This window comes from Tyto alba, unplaced genomic scaffold, assembly GCF_018691265.1.
Source record: "Tyto alba isolate M040663 unplaced genomic scaffold, T.alba_DEE_v4.0 Super-Scaffold_2, whole genome shotgun sequence".
NCBI classification, from domain to species: domain Eukaryota; kingdom Metazoa; phylum Chordata; class Aves; order Strigiformes; family Tytonidae; genus Tyto; species Tyto alba.
Window position 1 is genome coordinate 24,615,234 of NW_024881282.1, and position 24,323 is coordinate 24,639,556.

A 24,323-nucleotide genomic window follows, 5' to 3' on the forward strand; every position below is an offset into this window, starting at 1 on the left:
ATATGAGAGGACTGTCATACTTCAAAACAGAGTTCAAGAATCTGAAGAGGTACAGGATTTGGTAAGCTGCTGTGGAAAGCTTGAGGGACTAAAGACCCTATTGGGTATGTCTGTATTATTATTTTAGAGATAGGAAAGCACAACCAGTTGTTCCACTTTGCAAACAAGCATGAATTCTGGGGGCACACAAGCTGGATTCCTTGTAGAGAAACAAAATTGAGATGGGCTTCAGAAGCTCATGTCATGTTGCAGTGGCCAAAGTGAGTTCAATTAGCCTAGAAATACTCCGAAGTAAAATCCCTGCAATGTGAATATTGCTTCCTTAGCATCAAATGTGTTTCTGTTAAGACCTGCATCTGCTGTAACCCAGTTCTTGCTAATGTAGATGTAGCCACTGAGAATTCCATGTTCACAATAACAGGGAAAGAAATTGAGACTAGAGAAGTAAGTTAAAACTGATGAGATTATGTGTAAAGACAGAGAATTTTATGAGTTACTGAAAAAAAAAAGTCAGAGAAGTATAGATCACGTGAAAAAACCAGACAGTGTTATAAGTATTCCAGTATGGCAGTGGAAAATGACTCCTGATGGAATGTTTTATATAAGCGGACCTTTAAAAAATATTAACGTGGCTTTCATCTTATTTTGGCAGGTACTTTCATTTACACACCCGATCTCATTTCATTCAGCTGAAACTTTTGAATCTCTCCTGGCTTGCTTGAAAATGGATGATGAAAAAGTGGCAGAAGCTGCATTACAAATTTTCAAAAATACAGGAAGTAAAATTGAAGAAGACTTTCCTCATATACGATCGTAAGTTGTGTATCTTACTCTGTTTGAGTAGCGTTCCTTTACTATATGGGATTTTGGAAGGTCTCATTCTTCCTTTTGCATGCTATAGCATTATCCTGAATTCTTTTGGAATAAAGTATTATTTCAGGTAAAACAGGAAAGAGATTTTGAATTACTTCAAAATGCAGTGCTTTTTTGAAGAATGGAAGTGAAATGAATATATCCACACTAGTGACAGCTGATATGTCACTGATACTACTATAATTTTTAACATTGCCCTTCAGAATTACTGATGTTTTTTCCTAAATGAAATATATGGCAATGAAAAACATTCATTCCAGTTTAATGGAGATGTATAGACAAGGATGTTTCCAAAAGAGCACTTAGTAGTTTACACAGATAAAATGTTTTTTTTTACTGTATGATATTTTATCAACAAAACCCAGGGGTTTTTTTCATTTGCAAGCTAGATAACCCTTTTTTTCTTTATTTGAAGAAATTGTCAAAACCAGGATGATTAGGACTTCTGCAGAGGTGTTGTGTTCTATATATGTGTATCTCTACTTTTTTGCTAGCTTGGTATTTTGGAAGACTTTTCAATTTGTGAAAAGGTATTTATCTCTTGTTGGTTCTTTTTTTTTTTTTTTTTTTTGTAAGTGCTTTGCTTCCAGTACTGCATCATAAAGCTAAAAAGGGACCCCCTCGTCAAGCCAAGTATGCAATTCACTGCATCCATGCAATATTTTCCAGCAAAGAAACACAGTTTGCACAGATATTTGAGGTAAGATTAAAATATTTAAGTTAATTTTTATTAATCTTCTATTGCATGTTTAAACTAAGGGATGTAGTGGCAATTTATATGGCAACTTGTGTAAAATTTAGAGAAGATATTTTTTCCCCTTTGCCTTTTTTCTCATGCAGTTTGGCTTGAAAAATGGTAGCAGAAGGTGTTTTTGTATCCCATGATCCATCATGTTTAGGGTTATGTATTTTAACAGACGACAGAGTAAAAAAAATGTTGGACTGTCTGCTAGAACTGTGAGCTATTTATGGAAAGACGAACCGTACACTGCTCCTCATCCCTGTTGAGACCGGACCAAATTATTTAAACGATTACAGAAATTATGGAAAACTGAATTATAGTAGAGACTATTTAAATAGATTTTATAGTTATAATTGCAAATGTACTTATTAATTAGAGCCCATCAGCCTTTTATCTTGAAGACTGAATCATAGTCCATTACTGAAATTGCCATCTTGAGATGTAGTTTGCCCACTTATTCAGCAAGAAAATATGCTTTTTAATCCATTGTTTCCTAAGCAGTCCTGCTTGAGCTGCCACTTTTTGAACTACTCAAATATGATAAATATTTTGTCTGTCTTGATTTTTATTTTGATTTGTATGAGACTTGTAGGGTTGGTGAATGTGTCTTTAAAATGTAAATAGTTAATAGTTCTTTTAAAGTTGTTTTTCTGAAATAGACACAGACATCTTCTTACAGAACTCATACCCCCCTCCCCTCGCTAAGACTTAGATTATATCAGTAATACATGAATTTGTTGCCTTTATTCTAGCCACTGCATAAAAGTCTGGATCCAAGCAATTTTGAGCATCTCATTACGCCGTTGGTTACTATTGGCCATATAGCCATGCTAGCACCTGATCAGTTTGCTGCCCCTTTGAAATCTCTGGTTGCGACTTTTATTGTTAAGGATTTGCTAATGAATGATAGGGTAAGTACTTTTAAAACCTCATATTAAGATTCAGCTTCTCCTGTAGTATGATACTCAGCAAGTACTTTTTGAAAAGTACAAAAAATTTTGAACGGTTTTGGCTGGTTGGGTCTACTTTTTGTACATCTTGTTGTCTTTCAGTTTTCATGTGTACTGTTTGACTCAGTTGACAATCCACAGTACAGAAAAGGAGACAGTACTAATTTGGTTGTCCTTACAGAAACAAATAGCGCAGCATTTGATCACTCATGACTTGCCTTTTGTTAAAAATGTGAAAATTGCTATTGACTTCACTCACTCTCTTGTCTTGAACAAGCAAGTTGTGATATTTTTAGGAAGTATAATGCATTTGAAACTAAAATACAATGTTTAAATGAAGACTAGGAATTTTAGTTTTTCTAGTCCTTAGGTATTGATAGTGATTGTAAAGTGCAAAAAATGATCTTGTGCATTATGAGCCGTTGTTTAGGGAAAGATTTACTGTCTAAAACTATGTTCTTTGAGTTTCCAATCTACTGGATATGGAAACTGGAAATTACTTTAAGGGCCATGGCTACTATACTCTAAAGCAGTAGTTTCCAGGTAACAACAAAAGACCCACCTTTACTGCTGTTAAATTTGCTGATGCTTGACTAGTGAGTTAAGAACAGTATCTCACTTCTGTAATGGTTACTTCTATAAAGCACCTAAGGCATAAAGCTAACCAGTGAGCGCTGCTATACTGTTTCCAGAAGCAAACAGGAAAGAGGAGATTGTAGCAGGCTCCAGTGAGGAGTAGCACTAGTGTAACAAAATGTAACATTTGGTTTAGCTTCCAGGAAAAAAGACCACGAAACTTTGGGTGCCAGATGAAGAAGTGTCTCCTGAAACGCTTGTTAAAGTAAGTACCACTTAGTATATTTTCTTATGATTGTGTGTATAATACTTATAAAGGAAGTGAAATGTCTGGATTCTTAAAGCTGTCAACTGCATATCTCTGTTTCCTTGTCACCTTTCTAAAAGTAAAAAAGAAGTAGCTACTTTTAAATGGAGGATTGTATCAGTATACACATTTTCAGATTACCAGATGAAAAGAATATGCTTTTGGGAACATCTACTTCTTTTTATTTTTGTCCATAAATTTACATATACACTTCACTGAATTTTTTTTACAGCTTTTTATAGGTTTAGATTTGGTGTGCAACATATAAGTAAACCAGATATTATCACAGTTAAAGTAAAAGTAATAATTTCTCCCTCCTCATTAAAATAGGAGTTAAACACCATAGAGACTTCGTTAAAAATCTTCACTTTTTCTTTTGAAGTTTTAGGACATTCCAAGAAACTTTCAGTGGTGTTTTGAAATAAAGAAAAAAATGGTTTTGGATTTGTCAGTTTCCTCAAATGAATAAATGTGTTACATTCCTTTTCTCTGTCTACAATGTGCAGTGGAGAAAACCCTAGATTTAAGAAGAAAAAAAGTCAGTTTAAAATGGTGGGGGCTTTGTTGGGTTTTTTACTTAATGTCATCTCAAGCTTGTTCTTTTTTTGGACTAAGTTTTTTATTACATTTTGTGGACTTGGCAATAGATATTTTCACTCAATCAGAAGTAGACATACTGTGGAAAGTACATCCTATGTTTGCTTTTAAATGCCTTTTCTTCAGAACAGGATAGATTACACTTTCACATTTGCTTTCAGAATTAGAGACACGCATATACTTTGTAGCATGCTGTTTCTACGTTAATTATAGCAGTCATTTAATTTCCAATGACTTTTGAATAAAGTTGCTCTGATGGTTTAAAGTTCTTTGCCCCCTCTCTTGAAGTTGTTAAACTCTTTGTAGCATACCTCCTTCTCTGCTGATATAGTAAGTACTTTGGTTTCCAGCTTGGTACAGAAGTCATTACATGAAAGGCTCAGTTGTGTTTGGAGTTGATTTATTAGCTTTTTATTCATTTGACTACAGCAAGGATATTTTCCTATTTGTGCAATTCCATGGTTACACAAGACACTCAAAAAATTGTTAAAAGAATGCATGTTTGTTTTGATTTCATGAATTGCTGGTTTAAAATAGACATGATTTCACTTGAGTGGTTATACATGTAACTTGAAGTAGTAAACATTAATTATTTTGCTTAATTTTTTAAATGATTTGTGAAGCTGTAACATCTCTCTAAAATGTGCTTTTATATTGGTGAAACCTTACATACAGTTGGCTATTTGGAAGGGAATCGTCTTATAGAAAATCTTAAGGCAATTTGAAGTTGAAGCCAATCGCCTGAAAACTGTAAGAAGCATTTATTGGCAGTTGTAAACAGGTTATTGTGAGAATTTATTTGCAAATTTAATTTTCATTTATTACCATTGAGAAGCCTATATTTATTGAATCTTGCAGGCCAACACCATTAGTGTAGAAATGATTTCTCTCTGGCAGTGTATTTTTCTTCACTCTGGTTTTAAAAGCCTCTTTCTCCCTTTGTAACATAACTATAATAATCTAATGGGGATCTTAAACTAGCAAGTTTAAGGATGAAAGGGAGAAGAACTGATAAAAACAATTTTACTATCATCCAGCCTAACAGATGTAGACTGATAAGGGCTGGCCTTAGTTTTGGATGCTAAACCTTAACTGAAATGATGTCTATAGAAAAATGCTTCAGTATAGTATTAACTATAAATTGGATTAATTACTCTGAGTTAGGCTTGAATTCATATGCTTGGCACTTAAGTGTCTGCTCTAAAGCAGTAATCTCTCTTGACAGTAACCAATACTGAATACTTCTGTGTACCATGCAGTGGATTGAGATTTACACAGCAGCAGTGATATTTCTTGTTTCCTTCCATGTTTACTGCAGTATAAGGTTTCTCATCCTGTTTCTCTAACTGTGCTTTGAGGGGACATTGTTTAATTTTTCACTGCTGCACAAACCTGCAGCATTTGTGGCTCTGAGAACTCAAGCAGTAGAAACTTGAGCTAGCTGATGTCATAACATTGATATAGTAGGAAAACACTGTTTCTAGGATAACTACATGGGAGGAGGGCTCATTATACTTTTACAACAGAGGCTTGATGATAATCTCTAGATCAAAGAGTTATAACTTCTGTTGATTATTTCAAATTGTTAATTTTAATCTTAAAAATTAATACTCACTACTGATAGTTTATGTAAAACTCGTAGTTGATTGCAGTTTTGTCATATGACAAATCAGACATCTATCACGTTATACTTTCTTTCTGAGATAGTGAATATAATGTCCTAACAGTTTTGCTTACACTTTAAATACACATAGTTAATGTTGTGCTACTAAGTCGAGTACAAAGCAGTCATCTGTGGCCTTTGGTATGGTTCTGACCCATGCTGTATTTTGACTTCCATGATAATTTCATGTTGTGTATAATAATTTTTAATCTCAGGAGAATTCTGGGCTCATGGGACACAAATTGAAACAGAAGAATCAGACTGGATATAAGGAATAGAGCTGAGAACAGTCAGGCAATGGAGCAAGTTTCAAGAGGTTGCAGGTTGCCAAGAGAGCCTGTGCCATCTCCATTCTTGGAGGCTTTCAACACCACAGTGGATAAAACTGAAACCAAGATGATCTGACTTCATAGCTGACCTGCCTTTAAGCAGGAGGTTGAACTGGAGACCTCCTGACACTCCTTCCAACTGGACTTGTCCTTTGATAGTTATCTTACTTGGCTGCAAAGAAAAAGATTAAAACACAAGGGCAGTGCAAATTCATGTCATGTTTGTTTAAGTCTTCAGGTAGCCAGAAGCAATGACTGGGGGAATTTTCATGCTCTGTACTAATTAATGGGAATGCTCAATTCTGTAGAGTTGCTGGAATGTCATCGCAACATCATCAACGCCAGCAAAGAAGCAGGGAATGTAGTGGGGCCAGAGGAAAATTCTAAAGGAGTTGTGATTAGGACTTGCTACATGGAAGGAAGATGAGTACATTCAGACAGTAAAATTGAGGGAAGGGGATTGTGGAGGGGGAAGAGAGAAGCAAAGGTTAAAATTGAAATTGCTCAGGAGCAGACCAGAGATGTCAGAGCACAAGACAGCATGTGGCTGTTCCCTGGCTGAATACATCATTTACTTGAAGACCAAATAGAACTAGCATGTTTCTGTCCTCCCAACAAATGGTAGGCACTAATGGTTGCAGATACTGGTTATGACAGGAAGAAATGGTACTGGTAATCTGTCAAAAGATCATCTGCTGCTATTATTACTATTATTATAATATTGTTTCTATTGCTATTAAAACCTTCTGGTGGATACTTAATGCTGTTTCAGTGGAAGACCCTTTGGAAGCTAGGGCAAGACATCTTAATTTCTGATCCACAAACTCCATTTGCCTTTTGAGTTCTTGAGTGTCAGACATCCTACCTCTTGCTGCTGTTACCAAATCGAATTAGAATTCTGTAGGTGGAATAAATGGGCTACAGTGCTAAAAAATAAATTAATGTATGGATAACAATTCTAGAATTTACATCTGAAGGGACCATTGTGATCAATTTGCTTCATTTGGTGATATTGAGAATGTTTATATAAAAGTTACTAGAACTGCATTTCCCATTGAGGAGAAAATTTCAAGTTATTGTGTACAGAAAGTGTCTTAGTTTTTCTAAATCTTCTGGGTTTTGTGTTTTAAACTTCAGGGTTTGGTGTTTTGGTTGGTTTGGTTTTGTTGGTTTTCTTTTTTCCTAAGGATGTCTGTGTGATTCAGATAAGCATCTTCATTTTGCTGTAAGAGGATGCTCTTCTTTTTGTTTGCTTTGTTGTCTCTGCTCTCATATAGAAGGAAAATGAAAAGACAAAGGAGTTAAAATACCAAAACAAACTGAATCTCCAAATCCATGCTCTATTTTCACTAAAGAAATGTGAAATTATGCGGTGTTCCATGATAGCTGCTAGATTCTGCATACTTTTAGAAGCTTGTCTCAAAACACTCAATGTTTCCATTGGTAATAGACAAGCTATCCTAAGTGACAGGCTTTGAGGCTTTTCTTTAAATAGCCATGAAAGAAATACTCTTTTCCAGGATGAGTTATCTTAATACAGGTTGATACACTAACAGTCAGAATGTCTACGAAGTGTTTTTTAATTTACACATCTTAAATTTAAACTCCAATATTACATATATAAATAAAGAATATCTAGGGATTGTTTAAGCACAGGAATTACAGGAATATAGGAAGATGAAAATGTGTTCTGCTTTTTTGATCCAGTGACATTTTCTTAATAAATATAAGTTGTTTTGTCTATTCCACGGTGTTTAATGGATGTAAGCTCAATTAAGATAATGTTTTGGCAGGATGAAATAGGTGATCGCTTAGTAGAAGAAACAGTTCAAACTTTAACTAGAAGTTGTATGGTTTTTATTTGCTGTAATAAATGCTTGAGACTTTCAGTGAAAAGTTGCTGTCTAGTGAGAACATGTCCAGTTATCTTTCAGCATTTAATGTTTTTCAGCCTTGACAGGCTTGTGTTTGTAGTAGCAAAAAGCACTTGGGAAAATACTCTGTAATTAAATGAAGATGAGGATTATTTTTAAAATTAGCTTCATGGTGTGACTTGACTTCTGCATATCATTTTTTTTTTTTTTTCAGATTCAGGCCATCAAGATGATGGTTCGATGGTTGCTAGGAATGAAGAACAACCACAGCAAGTCAGGAACTTCTACTCTGAGGTTGCTAACAACAATATTACACAGTGATGGAGATTTAACAGAGCAGGGGAAAATTAGGTATGTAACAGATGGTAACATTTTGATGTCTGTGATAATGGATGCAGTGGGGAGAGTTCCTGTCAAGGTAGTACTTAAATTGTTAAGCAGTCTAACAGAATAGTTTATACATTGTATTTTGTAAGAAGTAATGGTAAGCTTGTCTAGATTCCTTCATAAGTTTCCTGAGTCTCAGGTTTTTTAACACTGTGGGTATAGCTGCATTTTAATGGTTTTATCTTTATTGCTTTCTTCAGTCATTACTCAAATTGCAGGACTAAACTGTGTAACTTCCTCCTTCCCACTGAAAATTGGCTTTTATTTTTTATGCAACTTGGTCTTCCTGATGTACCAATTGTTGTGTATGTCAGAGGCAGATAGGCAGGCTTTCTAATATAAAATTATAGCATGTTGCAGTAAACCAGGTGGAAGTAGATAGTACATGAGACACTTCTGCTTGGAGGCAGACTGTGATCCCTTGAGGCCCCTAAAAGTGAAAGGAAGAGGGGAAGGTGTAAAAAGGATTATGTCTCAATAAGTTACCTTTTAGATGACAGACAAAATTTGTTTTTCTGAGTATCTTCTTAATCTTCTGTGGTAGGAGAAGTGGCAAGTTGTCAGCCACTATTGCTTGCCAAACATTGAATATTTATTTCTACGTGAGCCAGTCTGGGCCATTAAGGATAAGTACAAGTAAAAAGGTTTTAATTTTTGAGTAGAGTTTAATGTTATACGGTGATGATGCAGATAGAACCTATGTTGTGTGTGCAAAATTGCAAATCTGGGAATTGTCTAGTATGTTACCTTTGCAGCAACTGTATAGTCTTTCTTAAAATTCCTTGTAAATAATTGTTTCGTAGTTTTAAGTTCTATAATATGACTATTCATGGTAGTTACTAGGGAGTTGAGTGGCAGTAATTTAGCTTTTCAGCATAACTGCTTGGAGCATATTGTTGGCTTATCCAGTAGCTTTTGAATAGATCAGTTCTGTAGACGTGTGTTTTCATGCTTGGAGTGGTGATTTCTTACTGTCCATGTTTTAGAAATTTCATTTTCCCACTCTTTCTGTATTCAAAACTATAAATAATAATAGATACTGTATATAACGATGTGGCCAATTCTCCATTATTAAAGTTAATGGAGGGCTGGGGGTACTTTTAGGGCAGGGAGAAACCTGCAATAACGTGTGAGGTTGCTCTGTGTTAAAGGCAACCCTTCAACCCCAGAGCTTGGAGCTTTGCCTGGGGATGGATGATGAGCCAACTGAGAGTTTATGGGTTAGGATTAAAGGGCAGACTAGTATGTGTGACACTGTAGTGGGTGTTTGCTGTACGCCTCCTGTCCAGGAAGTGGAAGTGAAGGAGGTCTTCTATAAACAGCTAGAAACAACTTAATGTTTGCATGCCTTGGGCCCTCATGAGGGACTTCAACCACTGATATCTGCTGGAGGAGCAACACAGCAGCTCATAAACAATCCAGGTGCTTCTTAGAGAGCATCAGTGACAACTTCCTGACACAAGTGATAGAGGAGTTAATGAGGATGGGTGCTCTGATAGACCTCATACCAACAAGAAGCGGCTTGTTGGGTGTGTGAAGGTTGGAGGCAGTCTTGGCTGTAATGACCGTATGATGGTGGAGTTCAGAATCCTGAGAGCAACAAGGAGGGCAAAAAGCAAGGTCACAGTGCTGGACTTCAGGAAAACAGGCCAGGGCCTCTTCAAGGATCTGCTTAGTAGAGTCCCATTGGATAAGGCGCTGGAGGGAAGAGAGGGCCAAGAAAGCTAGTTAGTGCTCTAGCATCATTTCCTCTCAGCTCAAGAGTGGTCAAAGCAGAAGGTCAGGCAAACTATTTTAGCAGACCTGTGTGGATGAGCAAGGAGCTCCTGGCAAAACACAAAAGGAGGCATTGAGAGCAGCCCTGAGGAAAAGGACTTTGGGGTACTGATAGATGAAAAGCTGGACACGAACCAACATGTCAGGATCTTCAGCCTGGAGAAGAGAAGGCTCCGGGGACACCTTATTGTAGCCCTTCAATACTTACAGGGGGCCTGTAAGAAAGATGGGGCAGACATTTTATTAGGGTCTGTTGCAATAGGACAAGGGTTAAGTTTTAAACCAGAATAGGGTAGATTGAGACTAGGTGGAAAGAAGAAATTCTTTTCTGTGAGGGTGGTGAAACACTGCAACAGGTTGCCCAGAGAGGTGGTGGGTGCCCTATCCCGGGTAACATTCAATGTCAGGTTGAACAGGGCTCTGAGCAACCTGATCTAGTTGAAGATGTCCCTGCTCACTGCAGGGCAGTTGGACTAGATGACCTTTAAAGATACCTTCTGACCCAAACTGTTCAATGATTCTATGAGGTATACAGAAAGTGGAAGTAGGGACAGCTAATCTGGCAAGAATACAGAGAACGCAGCCTGAGACACAGTTAGGAAAGCCAAAGCCCAACTGGAATTGAATGTAGTAAGGGGTGACCAAAGCAACCGGAAGAACTTCTTTAAGTAAATAGGTGACAAAAGGAAGACTAGGGAAAATGTGCACCCACTGCTGAATGAGGCAGGAGCCCTTGTAACACAAAACATGAAAAAGGCTGAGGTACTGAACACCTCCTTCCCCTCAGTCTTTACTAGCAAAACTGGCCTTCAGGAATCCCAGGCCCTAGAGACCAGGGAAATGTCTGGAGCAGGAAGGCATACCCCTGTGGGAAGAAGATCAAGTTAGAGAATACTCAAGCAAACTGGACATGTATAAGTCAACAGTGGGATGCATCCATGATTGTTGAGGGAGTTGGAAGGTGTGAGGAGGCCTTTCTTGAGCCTCTCTGAATGATCATGGTGATTTGTAGAGGTGCCTGAAGACTGGAGGAAAGCAAATATGTCTTCTAGCTTCAAAAAGGACAGGAAGCAGGACCCAGAGAACTAACTACAGGCTAGTTGGTCTCACCACAATCCCTGAGAAGGTGATGGAACACCTGGGCTCCCCAGCACGAGGGATGTGGAGCTACCGGAGTGAGCCCACCGTAGGGCCATGAAGATGCTTAAGGGATTGAAGCATCTGATGGATGAGGAAAGGCTGAGAGAGTTGGGACTGTTCAGCATGGAGAAGAAAAGGTTCAGTGAGGATCTCATTAATGTGTATAAACAACTGAACGGAGGGTGTCACGCTGCTCTTAGTGATGCGCAGTGACAGGACTAGAGGTGGTAGGTACAAACTGAAATGCAGGAGGTTCTGTCTGAACACAAGGAAACACTTTGTGAGGGTGACTTGGCACTGGCACAGGTTGTTGAGAGCGGGGGGTGTAGTTTCCGTCATTGGAGATACTGAAAAGTCATCTGGACGCTGTCCTGGGCAGCCTGCTCTAGGTGACTCTGCTTGAGCAGAGGTGTTGGGCTAGATGACCTCCAGGAGGTCCCTTTCAACTGTAGATATTCTGTGATTCTCAGTGTTGCTTTTTGGGAAGGGTCTAAGCTTTAAGGAGGGCAGGTCTCCATTGTCTCTGTGTGAGCTATACCACCACGCTAACAAGTACTCTCAAAACTTGAAGCAGAGGAGATGATGTTTTGGGCACATTAGTTCTGCACAGAGCTTGCTGGTGTCTCGCTGACACTTCCTGACCTTTTTTCTTCACCCTCTGAGAAAGCAATGAGCATATCTTCCTTCTGGCAGTGCTCACTGTGTTCCTACTGTGCAAATCTAACACTGCGCCTTCCAAATTAGGGTAGGCTTTGGAAAAAGTAAAATTGTCTGTTCAACAGAGAGCATAATCTTTTAAACTATACTTGATCTGATGTCATTCTATGTAGAGTCAATTTCTGTGTTCATGGTTTTTATTTGTTTTTTAAACAATGTATAATTTGCTAAAGGTAATTAACTGAAAGTGTCAAGGTTCAGGAGACATTTGACCTCATGTAGGCCGTTAGTCATATTGTAATCATCCTGCTGTTATTGTCTTCATCAATGATAAAAATAACTCTGTCCCCATGCCTCTTTAAGGCTACATGACTGTACTTTTCAGTGACAGTGTAAGGGAATGGGATTTTTTTAAATTTCAAAGTGTGGTTCAGCCTAGATTCAGGTGAAGGCAAGGTCCCACTTGGAAGGCAAATGAACAAATCCCTACTCTTGTTCATCCTTCTCACTTTGAAGTAGTAGGATTGATGACTTTGTTGAATTGCTTTTAAGACGACTGATTGGTTTGAGATGTTAGCATATGTAGGTTAAAATCACCCGTGTTGGATTTTTTTAGTATTGAATTTTGTCAATAAGCAATATCTCAGCTGTCCTTTCCAGGTTTTTTATTTTTCATTTTATAAGTAATAAACAGTCCTACAAATTTAAAATTCAAGATTATACTAATTTTCTATTTGTGGTTAGGTAAAATAGCTGAGTTGAATCTTGCATGTCTTTGTAGAAGGATTTAATCTATGCTAAGCATAAAGTAAGAGTATTTCAGTATCAGAGGGTACCAGCTGTTGCTGGAAGTATTGATACTAGATAAGAATCTGAATTGAGATTTTTCTGAAATGCCATCTGCATTTTCCTTAAACTGAAGCTTACCAAAAGAAAAGTTACTTAAAATCTTTAAGTTTTTAAAACTTTGGAGTTTAGAATGTTGTGGTTCTGTGCTATAGATAATTTGCTACACCATCTGATATGCAACATTTTCAGAGGTTGTATTCAAAAGACACTTTTTATTCCATGGAACATGGAAAATGCTTAGAAAATTGGACACTGGCATTTATCCTCTGGAGCAGAAGAAAATATGTTAACTGCTAGTTTGTAAAGTAAGAGAAGAAGATAATGCACCAGATATTTTTTCAAGACGCATTTATTTGGATTCTCTTTGTGCAGCCTACCACTAAGTAGGACTGTGTTTTGCACTTGATAACATCTTTCCATGTGGTTGCACTTTTGTTCTCATTTCAAACATGTGGTCTTCAGCAATAGTATTAGTGCTCCAGAAAACAAATGTCCAGGTTTCTTTTGATTCGCCTAGAGAGCTTCTGAGAGGACAAGGGCATCTCTGGTACTAATTTTTAAAATTATTAGAAGTAATCAAAAACTGCAGTTACATCCTACAGAAGCTTTTATTTCAGCCCTAATAATTGTGTGGTTTGGGATTATGCAGATCAGAAAGCTTTTGGCTGTAACAGTTTGATCAAAAATAAATCCTCAATTAAGAGTTTCTTCTAAGATAATCCTTTTGGGGAATAAGACAGATCTGATTTTCATCTTCAGCTGTAAGAATGATGTTCAGAACTGACCCTGTCTTCCTCTTCCTTCCCACAGCATGTACACATGCTTGTGGTTATTTCTGTGATACATACACTCTGTAAAGATTGGCCAACTTTTATGTGAAATATTTTTGATTAAATTTTCAGAATTAAACGTTATCACCCAAAGCTGAGGAAGATTGAAAGTCCTCAATTTTATCCTTTGGCTCAGGCATTCTGTACTTGTAAGTCATTATTGCTCAGTTGTCACTGAAGTGCAAAAATTGAAACTTTTGGGTTCACTTATCACTGTAGATGCAGTTTAAAGTGAAATTTAGCATTTAAGAACTAGACGTTACCATGTTAATCTTCATGTCTTGTTTGAAAGTTAGTGCAGTTTTTGTCCTGTCACTTGTTTGCCTGTGATCTATTTGGGTAGGGGTTTTTTTTGGGGGGAAATTTTATGGCTTGCATAAAATACTGAGGTGTGTATAAATCCTGATGAGATAAATTTTAAGGTTTAAACACTTTACGAGGTATTTTTGACACACTGTGTTTAACACTCACTTTTTATCTTATTCTTTAAATGCTTTATGCAGTTTTCATGATAATGGATTGAAAAATACAGTGTTTGCTCCTCCAAAGGATAAAGGGCAAATGATTAAGAAGTTAAACAATATTTGTCCTGTCTAAATGAGTAATTATTTCTAAATAAGGATATGACTCGATTCTTGCTCCAAGTTACCAAAGGAAAAAGCTGTACTTACAACTTATGAATAGAATTCATTAATGTTTTAAGTGAGAGATGCATAAAACTTCTTAATTCTTTTGTGTTTGATCTGAAGAAAAGCAGATGTAATATACTTTACTGAAATAAATTTCCTAAGAACAGTGAAAGCTCAACTAGATTTATTAATTCACCCTTTATGTGGATATCAGTTTGCAAAGCTCCTGTGAAGATGCTTTTAATATTCTGGTGACCTTTGTAAATATGATTGTAGGTTACAGAAAAACCCATTCATCTTTTGATACGAAAATCAGCAAATAGTTGGAGTTTTGCTATGTGGGAGTGCAGTTTGGGTGTGCAAGTCAAGTAACAATATTTTCAGCGTGTTGAAAATGTTTTCACTTGCTAAAGCCTTTTTGCTATTGTCTTAAAAATACAATTCACTTAGTCATCTATCATAATATCTAATTAATCCTAATTTACTTGCAGCATGGATTTTGAATTATCATGCTAGAAAAAGTTTGGCAACTTTGGGGACTAGAAACGGGCTACTTTGGCAGGAGCCCCTTGCTGAAGAAAAAACCAGCATGCTGAACTAAAGTATCTTACGGGCTAAATGAGGTCTCTGGGGGACAGTTTGGATTGTGCTGGTCCAGTGCACGGTTAAAACTGTTTCACACCCATGTGGAACGTTCAGGAAGTCCCAAGGAAAATTTTCATTGTTAAGTTGGAGCAGGGTAATAGGTATGTGGTAATAGGCTGTAAACTGTGGTGACATGGAAACTACTTTCTGCTTGGAGTTACTTCTGCTGTTGGTTTGGCGTGGTGGGGGTGGCGAACTTTTTGGAAACTTTTCCTGCTTTTTAAAGTACCTGTTTTTCAGCAGTGCAAACTTACTGGGATTTAATTAAGTAAAATAATTTTTTTTTTTTTTTAAACTAATTAACCTTCATAATCCATGTGCTTATTTTTCAGTAAACCTGATATGTCTCGACTGAGGCTGGCTGCAGGGAATGCTATTGTGAAGTTGGCACAAGAACCTTGTTACCATGAAATCATCACCTTAGAACAGTACCAGCTGTGTGCACTAGCCATAAATGTAAGGAAATTAGGTGGGACTTGTGGGTTATCAGTAAATGTATGAGTATATATATTGTTTGTTCTGTATGTTGTGTATACTCCTGATTTTTTTTTTTTTATCTCATTTTACGCAAAATGTTCAGCTTTGGCATGAATTTATTTTCCCACTACATAATCCTGAAAACTGATTTTGGATAAGATTAGATCTGCAGCACTGGGCTGTCCAGTGGAGAATGCTAACTTAAAGTAGTGAAATGTTAGAATATTGATAAACCAAAGAATTCAGTACTGATTTAAAGTAATACCCCAGATGAGTTACGACGTTTTTAGAAGTTGAAATGAGATGATGTAAAGTATGTTGGACTGTGATGACAACAGTGACCTTGGTTTCTTTGTACCTGGGTAGAATATATTTGGAATGCAGAGGTCTGCCAGGATAGTTGGCATCTTTTAAATACTAGAAGAGATAGGGAGAGATTTCCCAGTAGATGTTGGAATTTTCATCCTTAATTTCTACCTGTGAGCCCCAAGTAGCAGAATGGAAATAACTTTCAAACTGTACATAAAGATACAGAGATTCTCTGTGTTCCTGTCTTGTAGACTTCACAAATTCTACAGAAATAGATTCACATCCCAAAAATAAAGTGATCATGGAGGAACTTATGTTGATGTTACTGGCGTAACTCCTGGCAGACACCTCTGAAAGAATTCCTTCCAGAAGATACCTTCAGTAATAATGATTTTCCGTTCTGAACCTTAATTCCTTTGACTGGCTAAAGCTTTAAAAGCTGTAACTCATTTTAAACTTCAGAAGATTTGAAATTGGCATTTAATATTAGAAAATACAAAGTATAACTTGTGTGGAAATAGTTTATTTTTATATAGAGTAGCTTTTTAAGTTCTTAAGTTGTTTGGAGTTGGGTACAGTTAGGCTAGAAAAATAACTTGTACACCAGAAGAAGACAGTCTGTATTAGGTTGTATATTATTTTAATAATGATTATGCAGATTTTAAGCTTCTGTATTCATGTGGAAAGCACCCCTTACTCAGTTCTCAAATGCTATTAAAAAAAAAAAAAAAAAAGGAACAAAACTTAAAATTACTTAAGCAGATGAAATCTAACAAAAATGTAGCAGAAATTCAGTGGTAGTAACTGAATGTCTTTACACCCAAAGCAAGGACTGATACTTTTCCGTCTTCCTATTCCAAAACCTAATAGAAATGTTAGTCTTGTGTCAAAATGAGTTTTAAAGATTTTTACAGTTTGGAACGAAATTAGTAGAGAGGAAAATAGCCACTTACTGTAATGACAAAGAAGATCTGTCTGTTCCGGAAAGGGTAATCCAGTCAGATAATATCATGCCAGACTAGCTTTGCTAATACAGTATTTGAGTGTTCTGTTTTCTTCTGATCCCAGTGTTCAAAATCTGTTCATTTCTTCAGTCATTTCCCTCCTGTGGCAAACTTTTGTTTATTGCAAATGTTAACCTTGCAGTTCTCAGAATTTGTCTTCATTGTTTTGACTCTTTCCAGTATGTTACGTTCAAGCTTCTTCCCCTCCATTTCATCCCTGTCTTTCACTTTATCTTTAGCTGCTTATTTTCCAGCTGTATCAGTCTTCACTGTTTGTGGATATTGATAACAGGTGTATTGTCACCTTTTTTGTTACCTTTAGATCTAAGGTTTATTTTTATGTGGCCCAGGATATAGTTGTGCTTTCTGGACTCCAAGTGCACGTTGTCAGCTTATGTCCATTTTTTCATCCATCAGTGTCCCTCAGTCCTCCTCTGCAGAGCTGTTCTCAATCCATTCATCCCCCAGCCTGTATTGATGCTGAGGATCGCCCCCACCCATGTGCAGGACCTTGCTTTTAGCCTCGTCGTACTTTGTGAGGTTCACACAAGACCACTCCTCGAGCCTGTCCAGGTCCCTCTGGATGGCATCCCTTCCCTCTGGTGTATCAACTTTACCACTTCAGCTTGGTGTCATCCACAGACTTGCCAAGGGCTGTACTCAATCCTGCTATCTGTGTCATTCATAAAGGTATTGAACAGTACAGGTCCCAGTATTGACCCCTGAGTGACACCACTTGTTACTGATCTCCATTTGCACATTGAGTTTTTGACCACAACTCTTTGGGCATGGTCATCCAGCCAATTGCTTATCTGTCAAGTAGTCCATCTATGAAACCCCTAGCTCTCCAATTCAGAGGCAAGAATATTCTGTGAAGACCGTGTCAAAGACCTTACAGAACTGATGGCATCAGTTGCTCTTCCCTTACCCACCTGTGCAGTCACTTCATTGTAAAGGTCTACTAGATGAGTCAGGCATGATTTGTCCTTTGTGAAGCCATGCTAGCTGTCTGTAATTGCCTCCCTGTGGATATCCATATGCCTTGATGTAGCTTCCAGGAGAGTGTTCCACTGTAGCATCACTTGTCACTTTTTCCTCCTCATTTATTGATACTTCTTTGCCTTTTGTGACTTTCATACTTGTTTCCTAGAATTTAGATTGTAAGGCTCCATCAGGGCAGGAATTCTGCCTTTACTTTTCTCTGAAGGTCCTAATTTTTTTTTTTTTTAATATTTATGAATATTTTTTCTAGATCTTCTTGAAGTCTTCCACAGTTTCCTTTCTCTCTGCTAGGCTGTTGATCACATCCTCAGATGCAGAGTAACTGTAATGGTTTCAGGGACTTTTGCACTTACAAGTGGTACTGTATTAATCTTCTATTGAAGCCATCTGTATATTTGTTTTTGAAATATTTGCCTGTGCACATATGCGTACATATTTATGTATGCTTAGAATATTTAGTATTAGAATCCATTTCTTGATGATAAACACTGATTGCTCTAAAAGTTTTTTTTTATTCTTAACACTATCAAGTCTAGCCACAAACTATGACATTCAAGTGATATCAAGTCCAATTCTAGCATTACGTAATCTAATTTAGAGCAGTTTAAGGGGGCAGATCAGGAAGCAGATTAAAGAAAAGGAAAAGCTTAATTTTTAAGGTCTCTAATGTTTGTACAGGTTCTGCTATGGTTCTCTGCTGGCTCTTTTTTTTTTTTTTTTTTTTTTCCCAAGACTGTCATTTGGTAATGTGGAATGATTAGAGCACAGAATACATAATTAAGTGTTGTTACTAATTGCTGTATTAAGGTTGCACTGGCAAACAAAGACATTATGATGATTAAATGCATGTAATTTTAGTCATTTTAAACTAAATTATGTATGTGTTTGGCAAAACCTGTAAGCTCACCAGCAGTTAAGTTCTTCGATCTGCAGAATAAATTTTGATGTCAGCTGAGCTTTCTATTGAAATAGAGTAGAAAATAATTGATCATAGTGTTAAGTACTTAAATGTTTAACAGGCTTTAAGACCAGATTTAAGATCTAATAAGTTTTGCTGTTGAAAATACAATTTTAATTGTACTTAGAATGAATCTTCTAGATTGCATAAATTTCATTTGTAAAAAACATACTAAAGATTTTTTTCAGGTTCATTTGTCAACTCTGAGAGTGTTTTAACTGTTGAAGTGTGTTTTTCCATTTTCAAGAATCAGAGTTGCGTCTGAGGGGTACTTGCAGCTTTGCAGATATTTTATTTTTTTAAAATACTTTTAAACAGTGAACTTCTGATGAATTAGCATTACATTCAGAGAAGTTGATATGTAAAATTGAGTTAATGTATGGGTTTTATTTGTACACTAATAAAAAATGTAGAACTTGGTTGAGTTTGGGCCCCTTTCTTCTCAGCGAACTAGTGTAACCAAGTTGAATTTAAGGTTATTCTCAATATTAAAAGTTAATAGTTCCAATGTGTGCCACACAGCAGCATCAGTTACAATTAACTATACCTTCCTTTGTCCTCTGAGTCAAGGAGGACATGCTTCCTTGTCGATACACCAGCTAGACACAGGTCTTTTCAAAGCTTTTCAAAGGCTTTAGACTTAGGTGATGTTACTGAGCAGGAAAAGAAGGCTGTATCTTGGCCGCCTTCTGGGGAGTGGATTTGCTATAAAGAGGCAAGAGGTCTTGAGTAAGTCTCATAGTTTGGGTTTGTGGTCTTGGGTTGCTTCAGCTCTGGCTCCAGCAGGCATTTCAGGGTTTCGGTCCACAGAGGGAAGACTATGTCTTGAAGCACAGAAAAGGGGCTTCATGCATCCTCTGGATGTAATTTTGGGGTGAGGGGAGAAGGAAGCATGTTTTATCTAACGCATGATCTCTTTAGATGTCATTTGTGGATTTAGTAGAGTCAGCATTACCAGTGGCTAGGTTTTGTCTCTGCACTTCCAGTTGGCTAATAGCTGGAAACCCTCTTCAATTATTTCTGGTTTCAGAACTATCATTTGATTACAATAGCTGTTTATTTCTGTTAATATTTTTTCTTCATATTTAGAAGTAACAAATCCTTCCTCTTGATGTTTTTTTGGCAGGTTAAACATGCCAAGCTCTTTTGGTGGCCTTGTTTACCTTACGCTTTTCTGTGCATTTTCTTCTGTTTTCCACATCTGCTTCTGATAACCTTCCTTGGCCTGTGTTACTAAATGGTTTGTGGTATATTGAATGGTGTCTTAAAGTATGTAGGTTATTTTCATATAGAGAATTCTAAAGTTCATATATTTTTGGGAAATATGTTGCTTGATAAATTGTAGAAGCACATTTGTCACCTTCATATTATTTTACTTGGTTACTTGGCAATTATCAAATGTGGGTTATTCTCTTCTGTGGTCTGTCAGAGTTCATAGGTTTTTACAGTATAATGGAAGTGCTTGGTACTCTCTTCAGTGTTTGACATTATCTGGTAAATAGGTTGAATTTGTTTTGGTTTCTAATATTAATGGCTTGATGAAAATTTATGAAATTGCAGCAGTAAAATCAACACAGTGGTTACTGGTGGCTGAACACTGTTTTGGTGCGCATCTTTGACTCTGGCTGCACAAAGCAAGTGGTCCTATTGTAAACAATTTCATTAACTCCATGTGTCAATACTCTGCTAAATTAGGTCTGAGGTCCTGAGTGTGGTATCTTCCTGTACAGGTTCTGAACCGTAACTCTTCTTCTGATTTTAAGTGAAGCTTCAACTGATTAATTAAATTTAATTGCTCTGAATTGGCATTTAAAAATATTCTTACAGTTCCAGTGTTTCTGTGGCTACAAGGTGTGAAATTGATTTTGGCATATTTACCCAGGCTTCCATGTTTTATTTCACAGTCTATGTTACTTGTAAAAAAGATTCTTGTTACCTTTTTTGTTTTTGTTCTTTTAATAGGATGAATGTTACCAAGTGAGACAAATATTTGCTCAGAAACTTCACAAAGGCCTTTCTAGACTACGGCTGCCACTAGAATATATGGCTATTTGTGCACTGTGTGCAAAAGATCCTGTGAAAGAGAGAAGAGCTCATGCTAGGCAGTGCCTTGTGAAGAACATAAATGTCAGAAGGGAATATCTGAAGCAACATGCAGCAGTTAGTGGTAAGAGAATAGAAGTCGCTTTTTGGTACAGGGGTTGTAGTTCAAATGTAAATGTGAGTAGATGTGAAAATATTGATGATTTTCTGGTTTTGTACATACAGTGGCTGTAAGTTTCACTTAGAAGTATCTAATGAAAACTGAAAATAGAGTTCGGCTTTTCTTTTGAGTTTTTTAACAGGTTTTTCTGAAATCTGCCAATTTTGTTAAAAGCTGTGCAAATGCTTATGCCTAAGTATATTGGAAGCAAAGTAGTTTTCAAAGGAAGCTGTGTGTACTGTTTGAACCTAATGGTTGATTTTGTTGTAAGTGAAGTGACAATGCTTAATTTTACTTCAGCAACTATTAATATGCAAGTTTAATGACATAAATGCTGCACTAACTTGACTGTCTTTGTGCTGCTGTATTGAGTAGCTTACCTTATCTTATGCTGAGAAAGGACTATATTTGAAGGCACTTCAGGTTGAGTTTATATAATTCTTTCCTCCCAGTTCCAGAGTCTGATAGTGGGAATGCTTTATAAGTTATTATGGACTAATGCTAGCTATTTTTCTTTTATAAAATCAGTTCTTTTCCCTTTTGACTTACTCAAAACTACATATACAGTATGACAACACTGGTACATCGGTATAGGAAAAAGTAGAACTTTATGAAGAGCTATGGGCATTTTGAATAAGAGGTTTTGAAAGTGTTTTTCTCTTTGAAAGATTACTGATGGTTTGGCCTTTGTGAAATGAAGCGTATTTTTTTTCATCTAGTTTTAGGATAGACCAGACCTGTTTTGAGAATCTGATCTCAGAGATACTGTCACATAACTGATTTCCTTCTGCAATTATGAATCACAGACTTTATATTAGCCATGTCAGCCTGTGTGTGCCTTAGTCCCCTTAGACTTTGAGAGAATAAGTCTGCAGAGAAATCCTTTTGTGTATTAGACTTGAAAAAGAAAAAAGAGCAGTGCTTTTCTCCCTCCTCAATAACATGTAAAAAAGAAAAATCCATTGAGCAAACACCTTTAAATCATCCTAAGACTAAAAAGAGTTTTCAACTTCCAAGAGGAATAGTTATGTAGTAGGAAAGTATAAGAATTCTCATATGATTAAAATTAATTGCTGATTTCCTAACTGTATTAAGATAGATGCTGCAAAGTTACTATCAAAAATCTGTGGAAGAAATGAAGAGGAGCCTAGGTGTGTGTGATTCCTTTTATCTAGTAGGGCCTCAAAGTGTGCCTGACTATATTTTTTTCTTGCTGAAAGACTTACCTTGAGTGATGCCATTGATTTTTGATATGTACTATAATCCAGGAGGAGTCTGGAATAAATACAGGTTGCAGTATTTTTTGAGGATTGCAGCGTTAACTTTGTGACATTCAGATTTATCAGTATGAGCTTTTAACAAATAAAATGTCTTAAACTGTTTGCATCTTAAAAAATCATTATTGCAGTAGTACGGCTGAAGCTCAGTTCTGGTAAGATCATGCTATTTCAATGTGTATGTGTCTCCTGTCATTCTCCCTACTGGCCATGCAGTAACTTGGGGTAGTAATGGCGATAGTACCTCCTTTGAAAAACATCCACAAAAAACTAGAGCTAAAGAATCTGCATCATGGATTAAAGCAGGTATTTCTCTGAATCTCTAAATGTGTAACTTTGTGATATGATTTTTCTTGAAAACTTGGTACAGGTGAGGACGATGTCTTTCAGACATTTGGAGGGATTTCAGAAATTGTTGAAAAGATGGTAAACTTCTGTATACCTTGCCTAAGGAAAGCTTCCTAAGGACTGGTATCAGACAGTAAAAGGCTCCTTTCTTCCACACTGACCTTTTACAGGCTGGCAGGAATTACTCTCACGCCTCTTAAATTCTTTAAATGCTATTCAGCGTGGAAGCCACTCAAGAAGAGCCTTATTTTGATTGTGTATCAGTTACTAGTTTCATCTAGGTAGAGACTTGTGTCTTGCATAGGAATCTTTGTTTTCTAAGGCTGGGATTTTGCTTACAAGTCAGTAAGTGGAAAAATTGCAGGAGTAAAGATGATTTTTTTTTTTTTTTTTTTAACAAGTCTCTTTTCTAAATGCTTATCAAAGGCCTGTCATGAGGGGTTTTGGCATGTTCTAGTTTCAGGTGCTGGTAGTTCATGTCCATAAAGCCACCCCACCTTTTGCACTGTGTGTGTCCTCATAAGAGATGAGGAAAGAATGTATAAATATTATATTTTTTTTTTGTCATGGCAGGGGTTAAATGTGTGTCAATATTTGTCCTTCTCCTGTTTTGTCTGAATCTGGTTCATTTTGTTTTCCAGACCCAGTTGGAATTATTACTATAGTTACATTAGGAATTGTACAGGCAAGAAGTTAATGAAACACTGAGTTCATGAGCTCTTCATTAACCTTCTGTTGAGGTTGCTAATTAATAAAAATAACAGCAGGTTGGTTTGCCTGGGACGTGTCTAAGACAAACCAATTTTGCTAGTGTTCTGAAATCATAATTACGTTCTTTTTCTTCCGTGCTACATCTTTTATTTTTTTTTTTTTATTTAGTTACACAGACAGCTGCTGGCTACAATTCAGGACAGTGCTTCCAGTGAAAGATGTTTTTAAAGTTAATAGTGGAATGTCAATTGAAACACATTAAAAGCTGCTTTGCAAAGTACACTGGATTTCAATTACATAAATATAGCCTGAAATAGAAAGAAATTGGATGATTTTATTGTTCCTTTCAGACCTTATGATGGCTTGTAGTCTATGTAGTAGAGATTACTCTTGATAATTAACTTCATCAACTGCAATGTCTGTCTAGAAGTGTATTATTGGAACTTGACAACACTATTTTCTGTGGGCCTTTATTAATTTTGAACACTCTCCTTGCTATTATGAATGAGTCCATATTTTATGTAGGGCGTGCATTATCCCTGTTTATGCAGACCTTTAAGAATGGGATAGATTGAGCAAGACTTAGGCATGGCAATTAGTTAGTCTTGTGAAGTCTACACTAATGTATTTTGTTTGATGTGTACAAGATTTGCCAGACACATCTCATGTGAAAACATATATTAGAGATAAAATTGTCAGTGTTGTAATGTATTTTAAAATAGTTTTCAAGTATTACTAGATATAATGATTTACAGGTGTTGGGACTTTTTATTCATAACCTGATATGGGATAGTTAAAAATTTACCAAAAGAAGGTTTTCCAGACGTAGTCATGACCACTCACTAGCTCAAAAATGTGATTTTTTTTTTTTTTTTTTTCCAAAAGCTGTGCCAAGAATTTCCCTCCTTCCTTCACATGTACATTCAAGTGTTTATCCATAGACATGTTAATACTGCATATGATTTTACATTTGCCACAAGCACTCAAGAGATCATGACTTGTATCATAGTATATAGTAATATACATAGAATACTAGCTTGCCTGCCTTCCTTTCGTCCTGCCTGTTGCACAGGGTACACGTTTAATAACTTAGGTGTGCTGTACATCCTCCAGTTCCTCTCAGTCATCAGGCTAGAGAAAGCACTGTGGACATTTTTTGGAAAATGCTTTTTGACTTTCGGTGTACAGCTTGTCTCTTTGTTGTCCTTGC

At 36.7% G+C, this 24,323-nt stretch overlaps 1 protein-coding gene across 4 annotated transcripts in view; it reads left to right on the forward strand.

Annotated features, from left to right (window-relative positions):
* The window catches only part of PDS5B (PDS5 cohesin associated factor B), a 118,534-nt gene that overhangs the window by 69,149 nt on the left and 25,062 nt on the right, over window positions 1-24,323 (forward strand). For all 4 annotated transcript variants that reach the window (XM_032982832.2, XM_032982831.2, XM_032982833.2 and 1 more), the window contains exons 19-25: window positions 653-813; window positions 1,450-1,573; window positions 2,368-2,526; window positions 3,338-3,406; window positions 8,126-8,262; window positions 15,157-15,280; window positions 20,537-20,741. In XM_032982832.2, the coding sequence (XP_032838723.1) occupies window positions 653-813; window positions 1,450-1,573; window positions 2,368-2,526; window positions 3,338-3,406; window positions 8,126-8,262; window positions 15,157-15,280; window positions 20,537-20,741 (979 nt within the window). The remainder of the gene's footprint in view (window positions 1-652; window positions 814-1,449; window positions 1,574-2,367; window positions 2,527-3,337; window positions 3,407-8,125; window positions 8,263-15,156; window positions 15,281-20,536; window positions 20,742-24,323) is intronic.